Below are 25,018 nucleotides of genomic sequence, written 5' to 3' on the forward strand. Positions count from 1 at the left end.
TCTAGTTTTTTTCAACTTTAACTACACTAGGTAGATTAAGTGGTATCTCACTGTGATTTTGATTTGCATTTTCCTAATAACTAAAGATGTTGAACATCATTTACTTACTGGCTATTTTTATATCTTTTGACAATTTTAAAATTCCATTCTTTTTTGTTACTATTTTAGACATTCTTTATATATTCTGTATATTAAGCCTTTATCAGAATGTTTGTGAATGAATATTCTCCCATTCTACAGGCTGGTTTTGACATCAACTTTTGTTGTTGTTGTTCATACATTTGGTGCTGAATTACAGAGTCCATTGCCAAATCCAAGGTCATGAAGATTTATCTCTGCTTTCTTCTAAAGTTTTATGGTTTTAACTCTCATATTTATGTTGCTGATCCATATAAGATATTTTTGTATATGATTCTAAAGGATATAATAATCAACATTTGCATTCTTAAAACAATCCGATTATTTATCAAAGGCTAAGTATGTGACACTGTCCCAAGTACTTGGAATAATTAAAGATCAGAAGAAAAACCTCTAATCCTATAAAGCTTCCAAATATACAATCCATGTACAAATTTCTTCAAAGAGCTTTTTTCTTCCTTCTCAATGCTAAAAACAACATCTTTGCCTTGAAGAAACAGCTAAAATTTTTTAAAAACTAATAACTGGCAATCACTACAAAATAGCACATTTTAAATTTGAAGTGAGGTGGAGGGCAAATGGAATATAAAAGAAAACCAAAAATTACTTTCAGATTTTATAGGTCTTTAAAGAACTAAGTCACAAGATAACCATTAACTCATTAGTTGTTCCTTTTAGTTATGCATGACAGTAGTGTATTCTGACATATTTATATAAACATGGGATTTATCTTATTCTAATTAAGATCTCACTCTTGTGGATGTACAAGATGTTAAGACTTACTGTGGTGTATTCACAGGAAAGTTATGTTAGATTCATTCCATTGTCTTTCCTAACCCTTCTCCCTTCCCTTCATTCCCTTTTGTCTAATCCACGGAACTTATATTCCCCCTTGGTTGTAGGTTTATATTCAAATATCAGAGACCATTTGACTTTTGGGGGCGGGATGGGTATTGGCTTATTTCATTTACCATAAATAATAGTCTCTAGATCCATTTACTAGCAAATGTCATAAATTCATTCTTCTTTTTTGCTAAGTAATATTCCATTGTGTATATACCACATTTTCTTTATCCATTCAACTTTTGTAGGGTACCTAGGTTGGTTCTATAGTTTAGCAACTGTGAACTGAGCTGCTATTGAGCATGCTGATTTTAACTCTTTGGATATATAGCTAGGAGTGACAATGGGGTCAAATGATGGTTCCATTCTAGGTTTTCTGAAAAATCTCCACATTGTTTTCTAGAAAGGTTGCACCAATTTGCAGTCCCACCAGTAATGCATAAGGTACTTTTTCCCCCACATCCCCATGAACATTTATTGTGACTCATATGACTGATAATTGCTATTCTGACTGGAGATGGAATCTCAGTGGTGTTTCAATTTGCGGTTCTCTAATTGCTACAGATGTTGACCATTTTTTCCATATATTTGTTGACCACTGTATTTCTTCTTTTGAGAAGTGTCTGTTCAGTTCCTTTGCCCTTTTATTAATTGGACTGGTTTATTTATTTATTTATTAGTGTTAAGATTTTGAGTTCTTTATATATCCTGGAGATTAATGCTCTGAAGTGTGGGTGGCAAAGTTTTTCTCCCATTCTGTAGGCGTTCTCTTCATGTTCTTGTTTCCTTTTCTCTGGAGAAGTTTTTTAGTTTGATATCATCCCATTTATTGATTTATTTTAGGTCTTGAACTTTAGGAGTTTGTTGAGTAAGTCAATTCCTAAGCCAACATGGTAGAAAGTTGGGCCTACATTTTCTTCTGGTAGTCACAGGGTCTCATAGGTCTAAAGCCTAGGTCTTTGATCCACTTTAAGTATTGTGTAGGATGAGAGATAGGAATTAAATTTCATTTTGCTATATTTGGATTTCCAATTCTCCCAGCACCATTTGTTGAAGGAGGCTCTTTTCTCTGATGTATGTTTATGGCACCTTGGTCTAGCCTAAGTAGGGGGTTTGCCTCGGCATCTCCTATTCTGTTCCATTTGATGCCAATACCATGCTGTTTTTGTTACTATTGCTCTGTAGTATATTTAAGGTCTGGAATTATGATACCTCCTGTTTTACTTTTCTCACTAATGATTGCTTTGGCTATTCTAGGCCTCTTATTTTTCCCAATGAATTTCATGATTGCTTTTTCCACTTCTATGAAGAATGTCATTTGAATTTTAATAGGAATGGCATTAAATATGTATAGTGCTTTTGGTAACATGGCCCTTTGACAATAGTAATCTGCCTGTCCAAGAACATTAGATATCTTTATCTTCAAAAGTCTTCTTCAATTTCTTTAGTGTTCTGTAGTTTTCACCTTTTTGTTAGATTGATTCCTAAATATTTTATTTTCTTTGAGGCTACTGTGAATAAGACAGCTTTCCTAATTTCTCTTTCAGTCATCACTGATGCATAGGAACACAAATGATTTATAGATGTTAATTTTATATCCTACTACTTTGCTGAATTCATTTGAGTTCTAGAAGATTTCTGGGTCTTCTAAATACAGAACCATGCTGTCGGTAAATAGAGACAATATGAGTTCTTCTTTTCCTATTATATCCCTTTAATTTCTTTCATCTGTCTACTTGCTCTAGCTGGAGTTTCCAAGACTGTTGAATAGAAGTGGTGAAAGAGGAAATCCCTGGCTTGTTCCAGTTTTTAGAGGTAATGCTTTCAATTTTTTCCCATTTAGAATGATGTTGGCCTTTCAGCATTAACTTCTTGGTGGGACAAAATATTGCCAGAGTAAACTCCTCCTCATCACAAATTTGCCATAATTCCATTATAATCAAAAGGTTTATTTGTGTGTGTATTTTTTTTTGGGGGGGGGGCGGGGGTTCCTGGGATTGAGCCCAGGGCCATGTACATGCTAGCCATACTCCAGTGTGTAGCTCATACTCCACCATTGAGCAACACACTGCTGGCTCCCTAAAGATCTTAACTTTATAAAATTAACAACAACAACAACAACAAAAATAACAACACAAAAAAAATAACAAAAAAAATTAACAATAACATCCTGTTATATACTCTGTGCACTTCTGCTTCCAACTTCATTACTGAGATAACTTTCCCCAGAATGACTGAATGAAGAAATCTCTAAATTCTTCAATCTCTAAATCCCTAAATTCTTCGTAAATTCTAATCAAAGTACTTATTTTGTTAGAGGGTCATGTTTTCAGTTTCCAACACAGTACATGATGTGTATTAGGGAAATAGTTTATTTCAGAAAACTTATCTACTCCAGAACATATTTCTCTAATGGCTGACAGAAAATCATTCTTCATGGATTCCATAATTGAAAATGACTTGGCAAAATGCAATCTTTTGAACCTTATTACAAACATTACTATCTTCAACTCACTAGCAATGTTTGTTTTCTGTGTGTCTCAGACTACAATTTGTAGTAAGAAATGCATTTGTTGTTATAATTTTCTTTGTAGTAAAAATTCTTGTTAATGATACAGCCAAAAGAACAACTGTTTTCCCAACTGTAGTTTTTCATTTTGTCTTTCACTACTAAGTAAAAACATTTTCTAATATCATAGTTGCCTATTTAAAATTTACTTGAGTTCTGATATGAGATTTGTATTACTTTAAAAATCACTGAAAAAAACACCAAGTTTTTGCTACATGATCTGGATAGTTAGTTTTGAAAAGTTCAGTCAAAAACGATGGCTTCAAGTTATAATTAGGTAATAACATCATGGCATCATTTATACCTAGATCCAAGCTATATGGATATAAATGTATACTTCAAAAATTTTATTGCCCATTTAGAATTTTTGATCCACTAATTTGAGAACATCTTTTTTTTAAAAAAAACATTGTTTATTTCAACATATGATAAAGAAATATCAGGAATACACAACACATACCACACAAGATAATTCTAGACCATTTTTCCTCCAGGAAAAAATAGTTTTGTCTACACTGAAATCCTACATGAGATTCATTTGCTTTAAAGGGCTATCATTATACAATCTGGAATTTTCTTTAAGAACAATGTCATTTTGCTATTTAAAATAAAGGTTTTAAATTGGGTTGATAATCAAGTGGCTGCTGTCTCAAAAAAAAAAAGAAAATGAAAAACCCAAATATACAAATGAAAAAATTAACATTGTTATGTCTCACTGCCTAAGGGGTTTTTATACAAACTACTGATAAGATTCTTTCTGAAAGTGAATCTTACTTTGTTGTGTAAGATGTATGTTCAAATGCTTGTTGAATGGTATTCTTATGATGGTATGCAGGGACAGAGAAACTACAGATACAAAGTTTAGTAAAATAAATAACAGAACCTATCTAAAAGACACCTCGAGGACTGTAGAATACTGCCCAGAGTGGTGGTGATTCACACCTGTAATCCCAGGGGCTTGGGAGGCTGAGGCAGGAGGATTGCAAGTTCAAAGCCAGCCTCAGCAAAAGCAAGGTGCTAATAAGCAACTCTGTGAGACCCTGTCTCTGAATAAAATACAAAATAGGGCTGGGGATGTGGCTCAGTGGTTGAGTGCCCCAAGTTCAATCCCCGGTACCTGGCCCCCACCCCCTCCAAAAAAACCCTGTAGACTACTGTTAACACACTAGAGACAAATTAATGTACATAAATATTTTCTGACAAAGATTACAAGGCAGGAAAATATTATGTGGGCATTTGTCACTTCACCTACTAGGGCTCCAGAAGGTACAAGGGAAAAATAAATACTTTCAGTGAAAATTTAGATTACAATATCTATTAGTCCTCTAGGGGCAAGCTGGCACCTACTAGTAAGGACATTTCATACTATTTCTCAGACAGCTTAGGGATCTTTGTAAAGGGCTTGAATTTGTCAGGTTTATAGGCAATGATGATACTGTTCTATTTATCCTACTTTGCCCATATTGATAAAATTTTCAGGATGCATGGGAGTATGTTAGGTTGATGAGAATGGATTGTCTCTTGCCAAATTCACAATATTTTCATATATACCACAGAAAACCTCTAGGTGAGTGTTGCAAATTAGCACAATGTTCTGACAGGTGAGTAGTTCTCTAAGTATGATCTCTGAACTGGACAACCACCAGTGGTGGTATCAGGAAATTTATTAGAGATTTAAATTCTTGAGACTTAGTGCAAACCACTTGACTCACTTGACCACTGCTTTAAGAAAGAATTTTCCTTCATAAAATGTATTACATACATAGTAATCATAATTTTTTAAACTTTTTAAAATTTTATTTTAAAATTTGTCCAAATTAATAATAAATTGTATAAAAGTAAGCAAGATTTATCCACTGTAAACAACCTTATGACAAGGGGTAGCATTATACCTGAAATATTTAACTATATCATGTACAAAAAGGTATTAGTATATAAAATCATGTATTCACCACTCAGCTAAGAAAAAAAAAATTAATAACACATGAAGTACTCATATCCACTTTTTAGTAGTGGGGATTGAACCCAGGATTGTTCTCCCATTGAGCTATATCCCCAGCTCTTTTTTAAAAATTATTTAAAAAATTAGATAAGGACTATATTAGTTACCATTTTTATTAAAAAAAAACCAGTAAAATGCAGGAGGAATAGATGGAAATATTTTATGTGAATAATAAGCTAACTTTCTAATAGGTTCTTGGCTACCAGCCAAGAATTTCTATAGTCCTTTTAGTTCAGAATTATAAAATGTAGTCTGTCATAATTAAGATATTTCAAAAGAGTTACCAATTGTATGACTACGAAGAAAGAAATCCAGAATGAAAATGTTCTAAGAAGCTTATATAAAACCAGAATTGAGACACCTGAGAGGCCGACACATTTACCTGCATCAAATACTGTGCACCCTCTCTCAAGTCATCTGCATGCACTGGAGCATAAAAAGCCTTCATTTTGTTTTTAATAAGCCATCGTTGATATTTGGCTTGATCAATGGACATCTCTTTCATGGCTTGTCTTCGAGGGCCCTTTAAATTAAAAAAAAAATCTTAACAATATATTTAATTAAAAGGTAATCCATTTTACATTTATAAAAACTATCCTATTATACAAGGTTGAAACAAGGTCTCTAAATATTGGTGTGGGAGAAGTCTAATAAAAGTATTTTATTTTCATGTAACTAAATTCTTCCTAATACTTAAGATTACAAAAAAAGCATACTCAATGGCACAAGAGTATGCTAGCAGAAGGCAGGAAGATAAGAGGAAGGAACAGACTTTAAAATAAACATATCAATCCATCATCAGAGAAGCTAGAAAATTATTTAAAATGAGGAAGAGATTATACAAAACAAAATAATAGCTTTCCACTTTTCTATAGAAAGTTTCCTAGTTTATTGTTTGTTTGGCCTAAATGTTATTAATTCTCAGTGACTGAAGAATATTACTGAAAATTAGAGTGAATTATGTATTAATACATTTTTCTTCACACTTCTGTTAAACATGAAATAAAAGAATCTGTGACCTTAAAGTTCGATTTTGATCCTTGTAAGCAACCCTAAAAACATGTTATATACAAATACACAAAGCAAATAGTTTAATTGTATATACCTCAATGAAGATTAAGGAAAAATATTTTCTGTTAGAGAAATTGCTTCATTTGTAATGTTTTGTGCTCAAGTCCCTGGCTTGAACTGACAATTTCAGACAAACTGGAAAACTCCACATGTTCCAAGTGAGATCACTGTTTCAATGTATCCTTCTACCAATCCTCACTAGAGCTCATGGGCAGCTGTGCCACCCCCCCTCCCTTGATTTTGCCACAAGTAAAAGAGCAACTCCGGTAGAAGCTGGGACATGGGGCATACAACACATATTTTCAGCACCAAAATAAGATTAACAACATAGCTTGGGAGAAAAGTGAATCTGACAAATATTCCAATTTCTTGTGCTGAACAAGTAAACCATCACCCAGTGATTGTTCTCAACATCCAAGATGCCAACAACAAAAAACTATTTTGGGCATGAACATTTACCACTATTTTAAATTATATTCTTACTTCTGGTAAGTATAACAGTGAAGATTCAAAATGTCAAAATCTTTCTAAAAATGTTATATTGATACTGTTTATAGGCAAAAATATTTTAAAGAAAACTACCTTAAAAAAAGTGACAATTTGTCAAGTTGCTTCCAACCCAGAAAGTGTTACAAATAACAAGTTACATAGAGTTAAAAATGCTTTAATCCAGAAAACAAAAATTGGTTCTTACCATATGAACATGGCCACAAATCATCAATCCAACATTTTTCGTGAAATCATGAACAAGGTGAAGTAAAGCTGGGCGTGAATTGGGAGAACCTGTCATAACAAGGCACTGTGGCCTAATTTAAGATTAAAAAGATAAAATTAGAAAAATTTGTGTTTTAGGCTATAAGAACATGATATTCAAGCTGTTTCTCTAAGAACAAAATATTACACTAGAACATTTATGTAATTGTCCTTAAGACACAGTCCATAGGAGTCTCTTAAAATGTAACTTTTATCTAGGCCTTTTTGGTACATGAAAAATGCAAAAACCAACACTTCTGAACAAACATTATGCCAAATGTTCTTCTAAAATAGGTAATATTATATATGAAGTTTCTGGTAGTACTATAGGAAGAAATTACATGGCTAGTTAAAACTCTTCATGTTCTAAAGGTAATAAATATCCTAGTTCCTTCATAGAACTTGGAAAACTTAAGAGCATGGCCTTGCCTTCAAATATAAAACATGTTTCCTTCTTAGCTTGATCTCATCATAATTACTTCTATTTTATACTATCAGCTCTCTCTAATCTAGCTTAATTTTAATGACTAGCCATGTAAAATCACCCATGGCAATTTGAAATAAAAGTTGTTAATTCTAATTAATGATGTCGTGAAGGCCAAAACTGAATTGAACTGCTTTTATAAACCTGAGATGGTGATATGACTTTCACATATTAACTATTAAATTTTCATTGACTAGAAGAGGGATTCAATCTCCGTTAACAACAACAAAAACAACAAAATTTTAGTTAACCATTTTGTAAGTCAAAAGAAATTAGCAAAAAATTCTCAAAATCCTTTTGTTATATATTTTTTAAAAGCACAAAACCACAAAGATAAAGAACAAAAGAAAAAACAGCATTGAAATATTGAAAGCTAAGCACAAATGGAAGAACAGTGAGGATAGATGGGTAAACCCCACATAAGCATGAGAAAATGTGAAAATCCCTGATTTTATATCTAAATATGATCAAAATGCGTAGGAATTGTAGTACTAGATACCTCTAGAAGTGGCAGGGACAGTGTGATAAAGAAACAAAAGTAAGGGGAACTGGTTTCAACTCTGTATAAGAAGCAACTAGAAAAACTCAAACATTTCCATCTGTATGATGGGCAATTGTCCTGTACCTCCTCAGTCCTAATTGGCATATTTGTTAGAACTTCTGGTCTGGAGACACCAGAAACAACCAAGAGCAGAAGCAGTCTGTTTGAAATAGAAGCTAGAACATTTATTTATTGAGCTGGGTGCAGTGGCCATGCTTTATGCATGGGAAGCTGAGGCAGGATAATCACAAATTCAAAGCCAGCCTCAGTAATTTAGTGAGGCCCTAAGCAACTTAGTGAGATGCTGTCACAAAATAAAAAATAAGAAAGGGCTAGAAATGTGGTTCAGTTGTTAAGCAACCCTGGGTTCAATCTCTAGTACCAAAAAAACAAAACAAGCCACATTTACATATTGAACCATGAGACACCCAAACTTCCTTCCCTATCTGGCCCTCAACAATTTTGGTGGTAAGAACTTTATGTACAAGCAAAAGATTAAAAGATTCATTTCTGGGAAAACTAATCAAATAAAAAAGAAAGCCTTTAAGATGACTTAAATTCCTCAAAGAACAAGCAAAGCCACCTTAATCTACATTAAAGTCTTTAACTGACAAGACCCACTCACCGATAGCAATAGAGCTTCCTTGCCAAGAATTACAAATACTTTACTTCAGACAAGGCTTAATTTCAAAATCCAACTTAAAGAAACAGAAAACAGTAAAAAAAAAACTTCAAGGAAATAGTAATTACAAGGTGAAGAAAACAAAATCATTAGGCAAGTTTGGTGAAGGCTGAGATAGATAAATACAGTTTAACAAGAAAAAATTATTAGCTTCAGGGAAAACAGAAAACCTGTGCAGCCAAGAAAAAGGTATCATAATACACTACATGGCTCAGCTGTGTCTCATGTTTAGAGCCCTTTCCCCCAAATATCTAAATGTGATCTAATCAAAATAATAACATAAAAATATACTGAAAGATGAGGTAAAGAGAAGTGAGCATGCATGTATTGGGCTCAGGTAGACAAAAAAAGACACTGATAAAGTCTAAAATTAAAAACATGGGATTTATTAAATAAATACTAAAACCCAAAATCTGCTTAAGTTGAAACTGGTTGTCAGTGATGTAAGAGAAACAGGGATACTAGGGGTGAAACAAGCACTAATTCTGAAGACAAATCTTATATCCCATTTCTTCTTTTAGTGTTCATATCAATTCTAATAAAAAATTAAGTAAAAATGTTCCCATTATTATAATTAGGCAAAGCAACAGGTATTTCTGATGGTAAATTAACTCTTGTTCATACCCTCAGTTATGAGATACAGCATTTTACATAAAAGAATAGTTTCTATTTTTCTGTCACAGTTGGCATCAACTATTCAAAATATGCTAACTAAACTTTTCTTTAAAAAGGTTCTCATTCCTGGTATTTTTCCATTGGTTTACTGACATACATGGAATAGATTTCTGTATTTATTATATAGAAGTCATTAAGAAGTGATTATTTATAACTGAAGAAAGTCACTTGTTCACAGCCAGACTTAATTTGAAGTATTTAAATACTACTGTCTAGTGTTCTACTTTTGAAAACCACAAACTTAGTTTTAGCCAAGTATACATATTAACCTGTAATTTCTAAGAATCCATTATAATAAACAATATTTCTAGATTTAAAGAAGTATATATCAATGGTTCTTTAGTAACCGAATCTGTCATCAATTACAAGAAATGTATTAAAGGATAGTTTTTATATTGATGACTGATACATGATTATAAAGATAAAAGTCTTATGAAGAAAAATAAGAGTTCTCTTTATTGTAAAGAATTGATTCTTTATTACAACTGGTTTTCAGTTAGTCACGAGTGAGAAAGTGAATAACAAATATATTTAGTGTTTCAGTGAAATTACAAAATAATGTCAAAAATCTTTATGAATTTTTATGTATAAAGTGATTTATAATATTAAAACGGCCACTGAGAGAAATATTTTTACTTTATGAAAACTATCACTTGGAAGTTTTCAAATAAGGAACTTCCAAAACTTTCATAACACTAAGGTAAATAACTTTTTTTCTTATACAAGTTGGTTTTAAATAATTAAGTTGCCCAAGTCCAAAAATAATACTCTATTCTTTTGGAGAAATTTTATGGAATAACAGAACATCTTGCTGAATTAAGATCGGGCTGGCTAGCCAACACAAAATGTTTCCATGTTAACGTGTCACCTACCTAAAGTTTTTCACATGGTCTTCCACTCCAGAAAGACGAATTGAATGCTGAAGTGCATTCAGATAAGTCAGGGCCTGTGTGGATGATCCCCAGTTTACATCTATAGGAAGACAATATTCATGTAACATAATGCCAATGATTACGTCTCAACAACCAATTTGAGACTCACACTAAAACATACTTTCATATTTTAAAAAGGCAATTGCTAAAATAAATTACTATACTTGACTTTAATATAGCATGACACTACTACTATAAGCATCTTAACTAGAACTGCATTTAAAGTATAATTTAGGAAAGACAGATGATAGTACTGTAGATATATTGTATACACAACTCAAACAGCCTTTTAAGAATAAAGAAATCAATTTAGAGTCAGGGACAGTGATGCTCGCTCAATGGTTTGTAGGGGAGGCTGAGGCAGGAGGATCATGAGTTCAAAGCCAACCTCAGTAATAGTAAGGGGTAAGCAACTCAGTGAGACCCTGTCTCTAAATAAAATACAAAATAGGTCTGGGGATGTGGCTCAGTAGTCAAATGCCCGTGTTCAATCCCTAGTACCAAACGAAACCAAACCAAACCAAACCAAAAAACAATTTAGAATAACTGTTTATATAGCTAAAGGTCTAAACTTTCCAAATTTTTCTTGCTAGATTTTCCGTCTATATTCTGGAGTAATTCCAATATATCCTAGACATCATCATCTTGTGCGTATATACATAACTATTACCAATATGGAAAACATGATCATTAAAGTATTTCCCCGTTAAAACATGTTTGTCCATTTTTCCTTGCCACATAGTAACCTACTGGGAAAGACAGCATGTCATCCAGTGTTTTGTGAATTCTGACCTACTTCCTATAGCTGTAAGATCAATACAGGAAATACATGTGCTTAATAGGCCAGAAGCTACCCAAACCTGATTCTTTCAAAGAGTAATTTTAGCATAGATAGAGTGCCACAGAATGTTAATGATATTAATTTATTATTTTTCTATAAATAGGATTAAATTTATAAGAATAAAACTGCAAAGAAATAGTCTAAGGTAATTATTCATTAAAACTCCATATGTATGTGCCTGCCTATACCCTAGATACTTTGGAGTCAGAGGTAGAAGGATTGTAAGTTCAAGGACTACATGAGCAACTTAGACCCTGTCTCAAAAAACAAAAGGGCTAGGAGAGTAGCTTGGTAGAGCAGCCTTGATTTCAATTCCTGGTTCAAACAAACACCTATACTAAAACAAAAACAAAAATCTCAAAACAGAACAAAACAAAAATTCCATGTATTTTAAAAATTACAACAAAAAACTATGTGTACTTAGAAATAAAGTATTTTAGTTTTTACTTGAAATACTTTCCAAATAAACAAATACTAAATAGAAAAGGTTACTAACCTGGTTTTTTGTAGGTAACATAAATATATAGTCCAAGGACTATCACATATGTTAGCAACGCAGCCCACCAGTTAATGACAAACATCACTATACAACAAAGAATTGCTCCAAGAAGTGATATCCACATATTGTAGTATTTGAATGCAGGACGCCATCCTAATGATAAATAGATAAATAAGTCATTTGAATTCCTCATCTACTTATATAAATGGCACATATGTATGTATACACAAAACGACTATAGCTTCCGCACTGAGAGCACTTTAAAGTGCCAGGAATTCAGAGGATATCTAATGAGAAATAGTATCTGTAGTATTTTATATATTCATTTTATTAGAAAGAAACTAATAGCATACCAAGCAAAGTAACATTTTGCTAATAATTTAATAATTCAATATTTAGAACTAATACTACAAATAGGCCAAGCTCTAAATTAACACATTTTTATTAAGGAGACTTAGATCCTCAGAAGGAACAACATTTTTGTTCTATCAGTTCTACCCCTGATTTCATGTCACAGTTTATAAAAGTTCCATATACTTTTCAGTTAATAAGGCTACCTTATGTTAGAATTCCACCAGACTCGAAAACATCTAGAGGGATGAGGATGAAGCTCAGGGGTAGAGTGCATGCTTGACATGTGTGAGGACTTAGGTTCAATCCCCAGTATTAAGAAAACCATTTTTTTTTTTTTGTAAAAGGTTAACTACATCATAACAATGTTCTTAGAACTGAAACAGAATCAACTAAACAGTACAAAAAGACTTGAAAAAATAGATAATTCACAACATATTTTAAATGCTTTGAAAATAATAAATAGAATATTATTAAGGGCTGGGGTTGTAGCCCAGTGGTAGAGTACTTATCTAGCATGTGTGAGGCACTGGGTTCAATCCTCAGCACCATAGAAAAATAAATAAATAAAGTAAAGGTATTGTGTCCAAATACAACCGCCCAAATTTTTTTTAAAAAGGAATATTACCAGTAAACTTCATGATAAAAGAGATCTTTGAAGCCTTAACTTGATTTAACTATAAATCACAACTGATTATTAATAAGCCCATTCCACACATGGCAACTTTATAACTATGTTTAACTTTTGATTTCTCTCAAATCAAAGACATTAATATATTTATAAAACATTTTTCAAAAACATAATTATCACCTGGAGATTTGGCAAGTGATGCATGGAATACTGAAAAATTGATCAATGCATATGATGCAAGGAAGAAGTTAGAGATAATTGGAGCAATAACATTCAATTCAGCTGTAAAAGAAACAGAATAACAGACATTTTTTAAATTCTTTAAGATCATGAAATATTTCAACATTTAGATAATAGCATAATGAACACCTCTATAGTCACTATCTAGATTTAACAGTATTTTTGCCATAAATGTAAAATAAACTTTACTTTCAGGAATTATATGTACACAGTTGAAACCCTCTTTATATCTCACTATTCCAAACTTGGCATATTCCTTCCAATCACATACATATGATAAAACCAATTCCACACATGCCAACTTTAAAACTATTTTTAAGTTTTGATTTCGCTGAAATCAAAGACAAATATATTTATAAACATTTTTCAAAAACATAATTATCACTTGGAGATTTTGCAAGTAATGTGTGGAATAATAAAAAATTGATCAATACATTGATCAGACATTTATAATATAGTTTTACTTCACATATATAGTCTTGCATTATAAAGTACTTTTGAGGTATTTTTAAAAGAATTTTACATAAATAATAAACTGTATCTATCATTCTTCAATCTGATCTTTTAGGAACCACATCCTCAGTCATATATTTTATTGCTTCTGGGAAAATCTAGGAGCTCCTTGTAGCCCTAGTGAGGACTTTTTACAGAAGGTAATAAATTCAGGAGTAATCTACTGAATAATAATATCTGTAGTACTTTATACATTATTTCATTTGATTAGAAAGAAATTAATAGTATGTACCAAGCAAAGTGATACTTTATTAATAATTTAATAATTCAATGTTAAGAGCTAATTCTACATACAAATGGGCCAAGCTCTATATTAACACATCATTTATATAACTAACCAATTAAAATGAATCCAAGTGCAATTAAAAATGTTAAGATGTAACCACGAAGAGGTTCATTATTTTTTCCATAACCTTTAGCAAACATCTGGAAAGCTGGGTAGATGTTGTCCTTACAAAGAGCCTGATTAAAAAGAAGCAAACATTAGAATATATCAAAATTATTTTCTTACAGTTTCAACAGGTTAATCAGGAAAGGAACCCAAGTTTCTAATCCCAATTCTCTCTCTACTTTCTCATGATGCTTTACCTACAAATTTTGAAAGTGATTAAGACATTTCAAATATTGGAATGGTAACTAGTTTAGACTACCTCTTAAGTTTTCTCTGTTTTACCCCCATTCCCATGTTGAAATTCTTCTATTTATGAATAAAGAATCAGACAAGCAGGTGTAAAAATAAAAATATAATAAAACGGAAGTTTTCCAACTTGATAAGGATGGCATAGGTTTAACAACTTTAAAAAAACCAAGACTAAATTCTAAACAAATAAAAATCCTCATAAAACTTAACCACTTTTCTTAAAATATCATTGAACTCTGTTTTAAGAAATATATTCTATATCTTTACTGTACCTACTGGTTATATTATAATATTAAGAACAAGGCTGTAAAATCAACAGTTAATTTTCATACATTCATAATAAAAAGTATTTCCTATTCCATGTTTAATGTCCATCAAAGGAAAATAGTATTCATCATATTTATCATTATAACCTTAGCAGTTAACTATGTGTGGCACATATTAAGCATTCAAATATTTGTAAAATAAATAATTTACATTGGTGTTGTCAACTTGGACATGACATTTCTCTATTATGTTTTTTTCCCCAATATGTTTGTAGTCTCAGGGATTGAACAGGCCTTGTATGTAGTAGGCAAGTACTCTACTATTGAGCCACTCCCCAAAGCCCTTTCCTTATACCACTGATTTATGGTTTAGATTACACTCCTAATTCTTGGTAAAGATTGTGAAAATTTATGCTAGGTTTGTCAAAAAGCAAATCCATCATCATTTCTAAAAGAACAATTCAAAGACTACTATACTATGATAGTGAATAAATGCAAAAAATGTATAAACATGTGCATCTTATACATAAAATGTACACTATGATATGTGCACATGTATGTATCATATACTTCAGGTTGACAGATGTAAATAATTTAAAAATATTAACAATCCCAAACTAAAAATTTTATCTTAGCTCCCTCTTCAATAAAGCTTGCAATATGAAAATACTTACCTGAAATATTTTGGGAGCACTTACAAGAGATGCTAATGCTGAAGAAAGAGTGGCGGAAAAGATACCTGCAGAAATTAATGGTGCAAATCCTGACACCATGCTCATTACCTTAAATAGAAGTGACCAGAAAAAAAAAAGAAAAATAAGTCTTAAAAATAATATGAAAAATGAAAATTATATTATAAACTTGACTATAATACTTTAAGATATGTAAAAATATGTAGTCACAATTTTATTACTCTAATAAATGAGACAATTCTAGGTATAATTTGATGATAGTAAACAATAACAATGTGCAATAATAATTTGCATTACAAATTTCTGAATTGGATTTACCACTAATCCTAAAATGTTTTCCTAAATTTTGTAAAATATCAAATACACATAATGACACAAAGAAGTTTATAATGAATCACCAATTATCCAGCACCAGGTTACAATCAATGTTCAATACAAAGTCAGTCTTTGAATTATTTTACAAAAAAATCCCAGATATTTAGTGCATAAATGTTTCAGTGTTCATCTCTAACAGGTAAAAATTTTTGAAAACTGCAATGACAATGTCACTGTCCTGGCTTAAAAAATTAATCTGTTAACAATAACATATCTGGTCAGCATTCACATTTCCTCGATCATCCCTTTTTTCTTGACCTTTTAAAAGTTTACTCAAATCAGGATCCAAAAAGGATTACATTTATTTGATTGATGTATCTCAGGTCTTTTTCAATCTACAGGTTCACACTCCATTTTCATTTTATTTATTTGTTTTTATGCCATATCTCCTCTAGAAAGCCTACACCCTGGAGTTTGCTGCCTACATTTCCATTAAGTTTAACCTGTATTTGTCATCTCTATATATTCAGTAAACTGGTTGTTAGATGTAGACAGTTATACTGAGGTATAAGAACTTCCATCAGAAAGATAATTTCTTTTTGTGATGTTAAGATAGTATTGTGGTTATTATTTAAAAAAAAAAAAGTCCTTAAGAGTTAAACATGGAAATATTCCAGCTGAACAGATATAAAGTCTTCAGTTTGCTCCCAAGTAAACTGACTGGGATGTAGATTTAAAAATAAACAAAAACTAGGCATCCATTAATAACTTTTGGACCTGGGCAATGTGTACATTAGGTTCATTATATTTCTTTCTCTGTGTTCAAATATTTCCTACTGAATACCTTTTTAAATTTCTTAAACAATGACAAAAAGGATTAATCCTTTAGATCAAGAGAAGACAACCACAGATAAATCCAAAATGAGGAATACAATGCAAAGCATCTTTGCCAGACTATTCAAAATGTAATGTCATAAAGATTAAGACAGGCTAAGAACTACCATAGACTAAGTAACACAACCAAATGTTGGAAAAAAAATAAATGATATTACTGGGACAAGTGAAATAAGAGTATATCATCAATGTTAAATTTCTCAAGTGGGAAAAATGTACTGTGCTTGCACAGAATGCCTTAATTTCAAGATTATTATGTTGTGATGTCTATAATTTATTCTCATAATTGAGAAGAAAAAATACACAGATAAAACATTTAGCAAAATATAAACATCTAGTAAATATAACTGAAAGACTGCTGTTTAAGTATTCAAGGTAGATTCAAGCATTGTTAGCCTGATCCATTCATTATAAAAATTTCTCAGCAGTGAATGGTGATCATCACTTAGATACATTACTTCATTAGTGGAGATCTACCTTTTGTTTACATGGACTAAGAATATGACAACTGAGGCCAAGGACATTAAGGAAAGCAGGTAATCAAGTTGAAGTTGTTTATGACTACCATAAACTTGACTATAATACTTTAAGAGATGTAAATTTGGCTATGAGCAGTTTCTGGTCATGAGGCATAACCCTGATTTCAGGTGTACATGAACCATCTTGTTTTACTTAAAATGTATTTCCCTGTATCTTCTAATAGACTTAAATATGAAGAATTCTTAACATATCAAGACACAGTTAGTACTGACTTCTCTGAGAAGAATGGTGAGGAAAAAATCTTGAAAAGATGATTTTCTGTTTTGTCCTCTAATAACAATTTAGCAGTTTCATATATGCCATCTATTTTGCGTAAGTACTACTTATCATAATAATTATTAAAGCTAGATTAGATAGCATTGTCAACTCTACCTTTAGGAGAGCCCTAACTTCAACTATATATACAAGATTCCACACATCTGTAAAGATCTCAAAGCTAAATTAAGTGCAAATAGAGGACATAAATAATGGAAAAAAATAACAGAGAATATGACACATACAATGCGGCTGGACTAAAACAAAACTGATACTACCAATATATCATAATAACCTTCCAGCTTTCAATGTGAAAGAAATTACATTTTCCCAGCTTTAAATTGAGGTAAATAATGTTATGCTATACAGCCAGCTAGGTTTCTGGTTTTCCAGTTAAATATTTACCCAATCCCCTCTGCATTGCCCAAAATTTAATGTTGAAAGATGAGTAGCAGGTATAATGATGTTGAAAGTAAATAATGTTATTATTTTTTTTTAATTTTTTTTTATTAGAGAGAGTGAGAGAGGAGAGAGAGAGAATTTTTAATATTTATTTTTTAGTTCTCGGCGGACACAACATCTTTGTTGGTATGTGGTGCTGAGGATCGAACCTGGGCCACACGCATACCAGGCGAGCGCGCTACCGCTTGAGCCACATCCCCAGCCCATAAATAATGTTATTATCAGTGTTGCCCACAATATATAATAGAATCAAAATGAAAAACAAGATTTTTTTTTGTCTCTAATAGGAGAAAAAAGACTAAAAGAATTTAAGGTGGAATGTAAAAAGAAAATGAATGACATAAATTGGGTGTATGTATTGATGCACGGCAAGTCAACTGAGGTACTGAACAAAGGAACAGAGTGTGGTAAGCCCTTGTGCATGCATATGTATACACACTCATACCATAACTGGAATTGACTAAACAAAAGGAAGTGGGACTTAGAAGATAAAGGGTTTTAACTGACAGAACAAAGAAGCTTACATACTGTTACTAGGCAATGGTAAGTAAAAGTTTTAGAGGACGTTAAAAAATGAAAATAGAATAAGAAACTTAAGACTACATATAAGATTAATAATTGAAGACAAACATTCCAATTTACTCCCTGGAGTATAAAAAGGCAATTACATGTAAAACGGTACTATAAAGTCTGGCCTGTATATATACTATGATGGAGACTCCAATTAACATACTCCTTTGTTATATTCTTCCACCACCTTCATTCTCTAAAAGACAAGTGATCTATATTTTCACAGGATTTTTTCCCCACCATTTTGTATCATTTTGCAAGGTACTTAAAAAAAATTATGGCTCTGGGTTTGTGGTTCAGTGGTAGAGCACTCAAGTAGCATGCCTGAGGTACTGGGTTCAATCCTCAGTACATAAAAATAAGATAAATTTATTGTGTTCTCATACAACTAAAAAAATATATATTTTTTTAAAATTACTTAAATTAAAAAGCGTGGGCTGGGGATGTAGTTTAGTGGCAGAGCACTTGAGCATGGGCAGGTCCCTGAGTTCAATCTCCACCACAACAAAAATAAAAAAACATATTAAAGAAATTAAAAAGCTTTACTTACATCAAACTCCTCATTTCTTGAATGAGTCCATACTAGATTTGATAAAGACAACACACTTTTGTATTTTAAGGCAACAATGCACAAATCTGACTGGCATTCTCACTGGGCAAAGACTAGCATTTGTGCCTTTCATACACAAGATCAATGTCAGAACTGGCTTGAATCATTAGTTGGACATGAATACTTTCTTTCATTCCTACAATTTTGCCTAGTCTTATGACTAGAAAACACAAACTATTACATAATTGGGTCCAATATTTATAACTACTGAAAGAGCAGTTAATTGCTTGAAACCATACAGTAAAATTTGCATATTCTACATAATACAGAGTTCTACATATATTCAGATTCTCAATTATTCTATTATATTTACATAATACTGGAAAAAAACTAGTGGACTGGATGGTACTGTTGGAAGGATAGACACAAAACTCAGTGGAACAGAATATGGAGAATCCAGAAACAGACTGCCCAAATACGACTATATGTGAGATGCTTCAGATGCTTGTTTTCTTATAAACTACATATAGACACACACTATAAATTATACTCTATTATAAAATTGTTATCCTCAAGGTCTTTTTCCTCACGAAGAGCCTAGATTTTTCACCTTTTCATATTTTTCTCTATGCCCAGTTAGTAATTTGGAGTATATAAGGTAACAACGTCCCTGCCTTGTAATTTATAGCTATATTATGAATAGTCAGATTTAACAGCAGTCTATCTGCATAATATAACTTCAATACTTACCTGAAAGTTGTTCATTAGTCCATAGGAACAAGAATTGATTTCACAAGATGAAAAGTCAAAGTTTAATTTGCACGCTGCAGAAGTACAGTTTGTCAGTTCTGTTACAATGGTGTCATTAATGTTTCCAGTGGCATCCCGAACAACACAGGAACCTGAAGTACCAGCGACAAGAGAATAATATAGCTAAAATCTATATGATTTTGGAATTACATCTACTCATAAAGAAATCAAAGTACTGACAAGATATATAGTATACACTGAATTTACAGTTAAGATAGCTTTACTTTGAACAAATCTGGAAAGTATCATGGTCTTCAGTGTACAAGTAATGAAACTGAACCTTTTAAAAATAGTATTTACACACAAATACTTAAAAATTGTATAAATTGAGTTGTGAAAATGGTACATTAGTAAAATTATCTCATGGCCTATTTGGTTAAGAAGTCTTTAAGTAAATATAAACAGACCAAATAGAAAAAAATATTTTCCTAAATTCCAAATATTTCACTTTTGAAGCACGATCAAAGGTGAGACCAATAATATCAATCTTCTGTGAGAGAAAAAATTTTGAATATTATTGAATGAAAATTTTATTTAAACATTTGTCTCAAATATGACTGCCCTGAGCTGGGTGTAGTGGCACACACCTATAATCCCAGTGGCATAGAAAACTGAGGCAGGAAGATGCAAGTTCAAAGCCAGCCTCAGCCATGTAGTGAGACCCTAAGCAACTTAATGAGACCCTAACTCAAAATAAAATATAAAAAGGGCTGGGGATGTAGCTCAGTGGGTAAGTACTCCTTGGTTCAATCAATCCCTGGTACAAGAAAACAACAACAACAAATCAAATATGATTAACCTTACAATAAGAAAATATATGTCATCTGAAGTTTGCTTTAAAATAACACATGAGACAGAGTGATAAAACAAGATTAACCATGTCCTAATAAGTTTTGCTAACTTTCTTGAAGTTGGTTGGTAGTTATACTGGACTTATTAGAGAATGCTGTCTACTTTTTTGTAAAATTGAGAACTTCCATAATAAAATATTTTAAAAGTTACCTTGATACACTTATTTGAATAACACATAATATATAGTTAATGGTAATCATCATTCCTTAGACTAGAATTTATTCTTTCTGAAGCATTTTATCAAGTATCATCATACATGAGATAAAAATTATAGGCATTTAGTAAGGACTAAACAGAAAACTAAGTTTGAGATGGAGAATATTTTAATGACTAAAAAGACTACATACTTCTTTATCCTTCAATTTCTTCTTCTACCTTTTGAACAAATTTGCAAACATGTTTCCCTAATGGTCCCTCTGAAACCACCAGGGGATGGGGAGAGTACAGAGCCCTGTGATATGTGTCAGCCTTATGGCAGCTATGTTTTCATGTGCTTCATGTTCCAAAGTTCTAAATCTGCAATTTGGGGGGTGAAAAATGTTCTTCTGCCTTAAACCAGTTATACAGTCAGTGATACAGAAGCTGTCTTTACTGGTCCAGCTACTGAACATCAGGGAAAAGGAACTACCCTTGTTCCAAGGGCTAATATATACAGTATGAAATAAATACAAGTGCTAGCAGTTTTAGGGGGTCAGATAAAAATAGAAAATATTCATCTGTAACAATAAAATTATTTAAAAAGTTGAAACATAATCAATTAAATCATTCTTTAAAGCTAAATTTTATTAAGCCAGCTTACATATAATGTATATAAGCATGCTGGGAACTTAAAGGAAAACACAAAGCTTGCTAAATCTCTCTCTGTGTGTGTGTGTGTGTGTACACACATGTCTTTCTATATATGAATATATGAATTCATTTTTTTCAAAATTAATGAGATTTATTTATGGATTGTTAATGATAAATGAAATCTAAAAATCCTTAAATGCCAATATAGCTTATCATGATGACTATTAGCATTTCTAACTTTTGTTTAGAGAAATTTCAAAGTTATACTGATGTAAATAACAAAGTTTACAAATATACTTCTGTTATTATGTCACAATAAATCAGTAATATGTGGAAAAGCTGAAATATGATGAAACCTTGATATCATAAAATCAGTGAGTTTGGAGTTTGTGTTGTTTTTATTCCCCATGATGCTGGGGATCGAACCCAAGACCTTATCCAAGCGAAGCATGTACTATACCACTGAGCCACACCAAGCCTGAGTATAAATGTCACCACTAGTTTTCTTAGAACTGCTTTAAAATTATAATAGGCAACTCTGTCTTTTTATGGAAATACTTTTGAACTAGAAGTTAGAAAATATTATGAGAATATTTATACTGTGTATTATGAAACTTAAGACACATAAAAATTGGAAGGCTATTTACCTACAGACACTGCAATTCCTATGTAAACCACCGTAGTAATTAAAATGGCTAAGAGTGTTCCTTTGGGAATGGCTGACTGAGGATCCTGGAAGACAATAATAATTTTTTTAAAAAATCTATCTTTTAAAATACATATACCACTTTTTAAAACCGTATGATATTATATTTTAAAGTACTTACTGCAAGGTCACCTGAGATGTTTGCTCCAGCTAAAATACCAGTTGCAGCAGGAAAGAAGATGGCAAATACAGAAAAGAAAGTCTCTTCATCTCGGAAATCTGGTCCAAAGTTTTCATTAAATATTTCAGCTATAGAGAACATTTATTTGGAAAATAAATGATAGCAGATTAGTCCATAATAATTTTATGGTCAAAAGTAATTGGCGCATATAATCCCCAACTTTTCTTCAAGAAATTGGCAAATTTATATATATTTCCTAATTCAAGTATTAGTATTCCTTTGTTCTTGTATGAGGGCATGTATAGTCAAAATGGTAATCTGACTTGGGTCATGTCCTACTTTTTTGTATCCCTTACCAATAATTTAAGAGCCTCTGATTTGTTGTCACTAGTCAAAATATAAAAATCAAAGTGTGAACAACCCCTCCTCCTTAGAGGTCAAAGAAACACAAAAGTAGGTAAGGAAACAAACTTCATACTAATCTGGAATCAGTCCCACTGCCCCTTACTTCTAACTATGTTACCATCTGTGTGGGTTTGGGTCCATAGCTTTATCTGTTTTATAGTGGTGACCCATGCCAGATAATTTTAGCTAAGGTACCCTAAGTAAAGATTCTTTTCATTTCAATAATAATGATAGTTTCAGCTAGACCTACTTTTTCTATTCTGAAAGGCATGCACTAACACTAAAATAACCATTTACTTGTCATTTTCATTATTTGAGTATCATGTGCCAGATTCTCTAAAGTTATTTAACACCTCAAAATGTTTATAGATATAATATGAATAAGCTATAAGCAGTGTGTGCATTCATGTCTTGAAGAGGAGGGACTACAAAATAAGAAACAGGTCATTATAGATGGCAATAAATATACTGATGGAAACAGGGTGCTATGATAAAGAATAAAACAGAGAACCTAATTCAGTTTAAATACAGAAGTCTAAAGGACATAATCAAGAAGATAATATTTAAACTGACAGTTTACTGAAGAAGAATCAGCAATGTGATCAATCATCAGGGAGAAGAGTACAGCTGAAATGAGAATCAACAAGTATAAACCCTAAGGGTTTTAGATATTCTGAGGAACTACAGAATAAAATACAGGTAAAGTTCTTATAGTAAAGGGAAAGATGAAATGAGATTGAAAACATCAGTAGGGATCAGATTATGCAAAATTTTATAAAAAAGTTTAAATTTTACCTTAAATAAAATGGAAAATCAGGGTAAGGCTAGAAGCACCCAAATGGCATAAGGTAGATTATGTTGTATAGATGCTGTGTGTCAACAATGGACTGAAGGGGTCAACTTCTGAAGCACAGAGACCAATTAGGAGGTTGCTTCAGTGGTTCAATCTACAGGTAGAATACTGCCTAATTAGAGGAATCAGAAATTAAGGGAGGCAGGTAGAAAACAGGAAGCACTGAGTTGTTAAGTTTCTTTCACTTGCTGACATAGGAAAGTGTGAGAAGGAATAAGTAGAAAATATACTGAATAAATATTTCAACATTATATGTGTGAATTTTACAGGAGAGAATCAGGAATAAGTTATTTTGAGTCCTGAAAATGAGTATCAGCAAAGGAAAGAGAGTGGTTGGAAGGCAAGGACCATAGCCTGTGCAACTCTGCATTTAAAGGATAGGAAGAACTAGGTTCAGTGGTGCTTGCCTGTAATCCCAGTAACTAGGGAGGCTAAAACTGGAAGATTGCAAATTTGAGACCGGCCTCAGTAGGAGACCCCATCTCAAAATAAAATATAAAAAGGGCTGCTGGGGATGTGGCTCAACGGGTAAGAGTCCCTGGGTTCACTCCCTGGTACAAACAAACAAAAGGACAGGAAGAAGAGGGGTAGTAATAGGAGGAGTAATAGATACACTGCCCAATGAGTTTTTGACACAAAATAAAACAAGAAAATGCTTTAAAAAGTTTATAGGGACTAGGCTAAGCACAGTCTCAAAATACCGCTATACAAACCACTTATTTGTTACAAAAATTTAAAAAAGATGACTTCACAACACAAAAACCTCCCAGATATCAACTTGACAGAGTAATCAAATACCACCAAAAATACGAAAAACTGAAAACATACACCCCTCCTGATGTGATGCACTGAGGAGAATGCATCATTCATCAGATGATCTATGAATGAATAAATAACCTGAATCCACTGAAATAAGCCAGACAAACCCAAATGAAATACAAATGTCCTGCTCTTGAAAATGTCAACACTACAAAAGACAAAGGCAGGCTAAGGAGACTGAACAGTATGTGAAGAACCATTGGGGTGGGAGTGGTGGAGAAAGTAAAAGGCACGCCCTCTGAATGCAACACAGAAACACATGATCTTGGAGGAAAAATAAAATTCTATAAAGATCTTTAGAGACATTTGGGAAAAAATCTGTATTAGCCCATATATGTCAAATATTATTAGTATTGTGCCAAAGTTAAATTTCCTGAATCACTCTTTTCCTTACTAGATATAAGCAGAAGTATTTAGAGGTAAGAAGCTATAATTACTGCAACTTCTCTCAAAAGAAAGCAATCATAATAATAATTTGATATATAATATACATAGTAAATTTGTTACTACATATTATATATATATATATATATATATATATATATATATATACATGAGATAAATGTGGGAAAAAAGATAAAAAATAAAAGGTTCATCATTGAATACAGGTAAAAAGTATAAAGAATTTATTTTACTATTTTTGCAAGTTTTCTACAGGCTTGTCTTTTTTTTTTTTTTTAAATTACAAGGAATAAGTGGGAGGTGAAGATCTGA

The 25,018-nt window shown here is 32.1% G+C and overlaps 1 protein-coding gene across 3 annotated transcripts in view; it reads right to left on the reverse strand.

Moving 5' to 3' along the window:
- Slc12a2 (solute carrier family 12 member 2) overlaps positions 1-25,018 on the reverse strand; it is an 86,930-nt gene that overhangs the window by 19,930 nt on the left and 41,982 nt on the right. For all 3 annotated transcript variants that reach the window (XM_078048020.1, XM_021725649.2, XM_078048030.1), the window contains exons 8-17: positions 22,228-22,355; positions 22,048-22,132; positions 19,700-19,851; positions 15,346-15,453; positions 14,104-14,227; positions 13,193-13,294; positions 12,028-12,183; positions 10,631-10,730; positions 7,318-7,429; positions 5,935-6,075 (exon numbers count right to left, since the gene is read on the reverse strand). In XM_078048020.1, coding sequence (XP_077904146.1) covers positions 5,935-6,075; positions 7,318-7,429; positions 10,631-10,730; positions 12,028-12,183; positions 13,193-13,294; positions 14,104-14,227; positions 15,346-15,453; positions 19,700-19,851; positions 22,048-22,132; positions 22,228-22,355 — 1,208 coding nt within the window. The remainder of the gene's footprint in view (positions 1-5,934; positions 6,076-7,317; positions 7,430-10,630; positions 10,731-12,027; positions 12,184-13,192; positions 13,295-14,103; positions 14,228-15,345; positions 15,454-19,699; positions 19,852-22,047; positions 22,133-22,227; positions 22,356-25,018) is intronic.

Source organism: Ictidomys tridecemlineatus, chromosome 1 (assembly GCF_052094955.1).
Source record: "Ictidomys tridecemlineatus isolate mIctTri1 chromosome 1, mIctTri1.hap1, whole genome shotgun sequence".
In the NCBI taxonomy this organism is placed as follows: Eukaryota; Metazoa; Chordata; class Mammalia; order Rodentia; family Sciuridae; genus Ictidomys; species Ictidomys tridecemlineatus.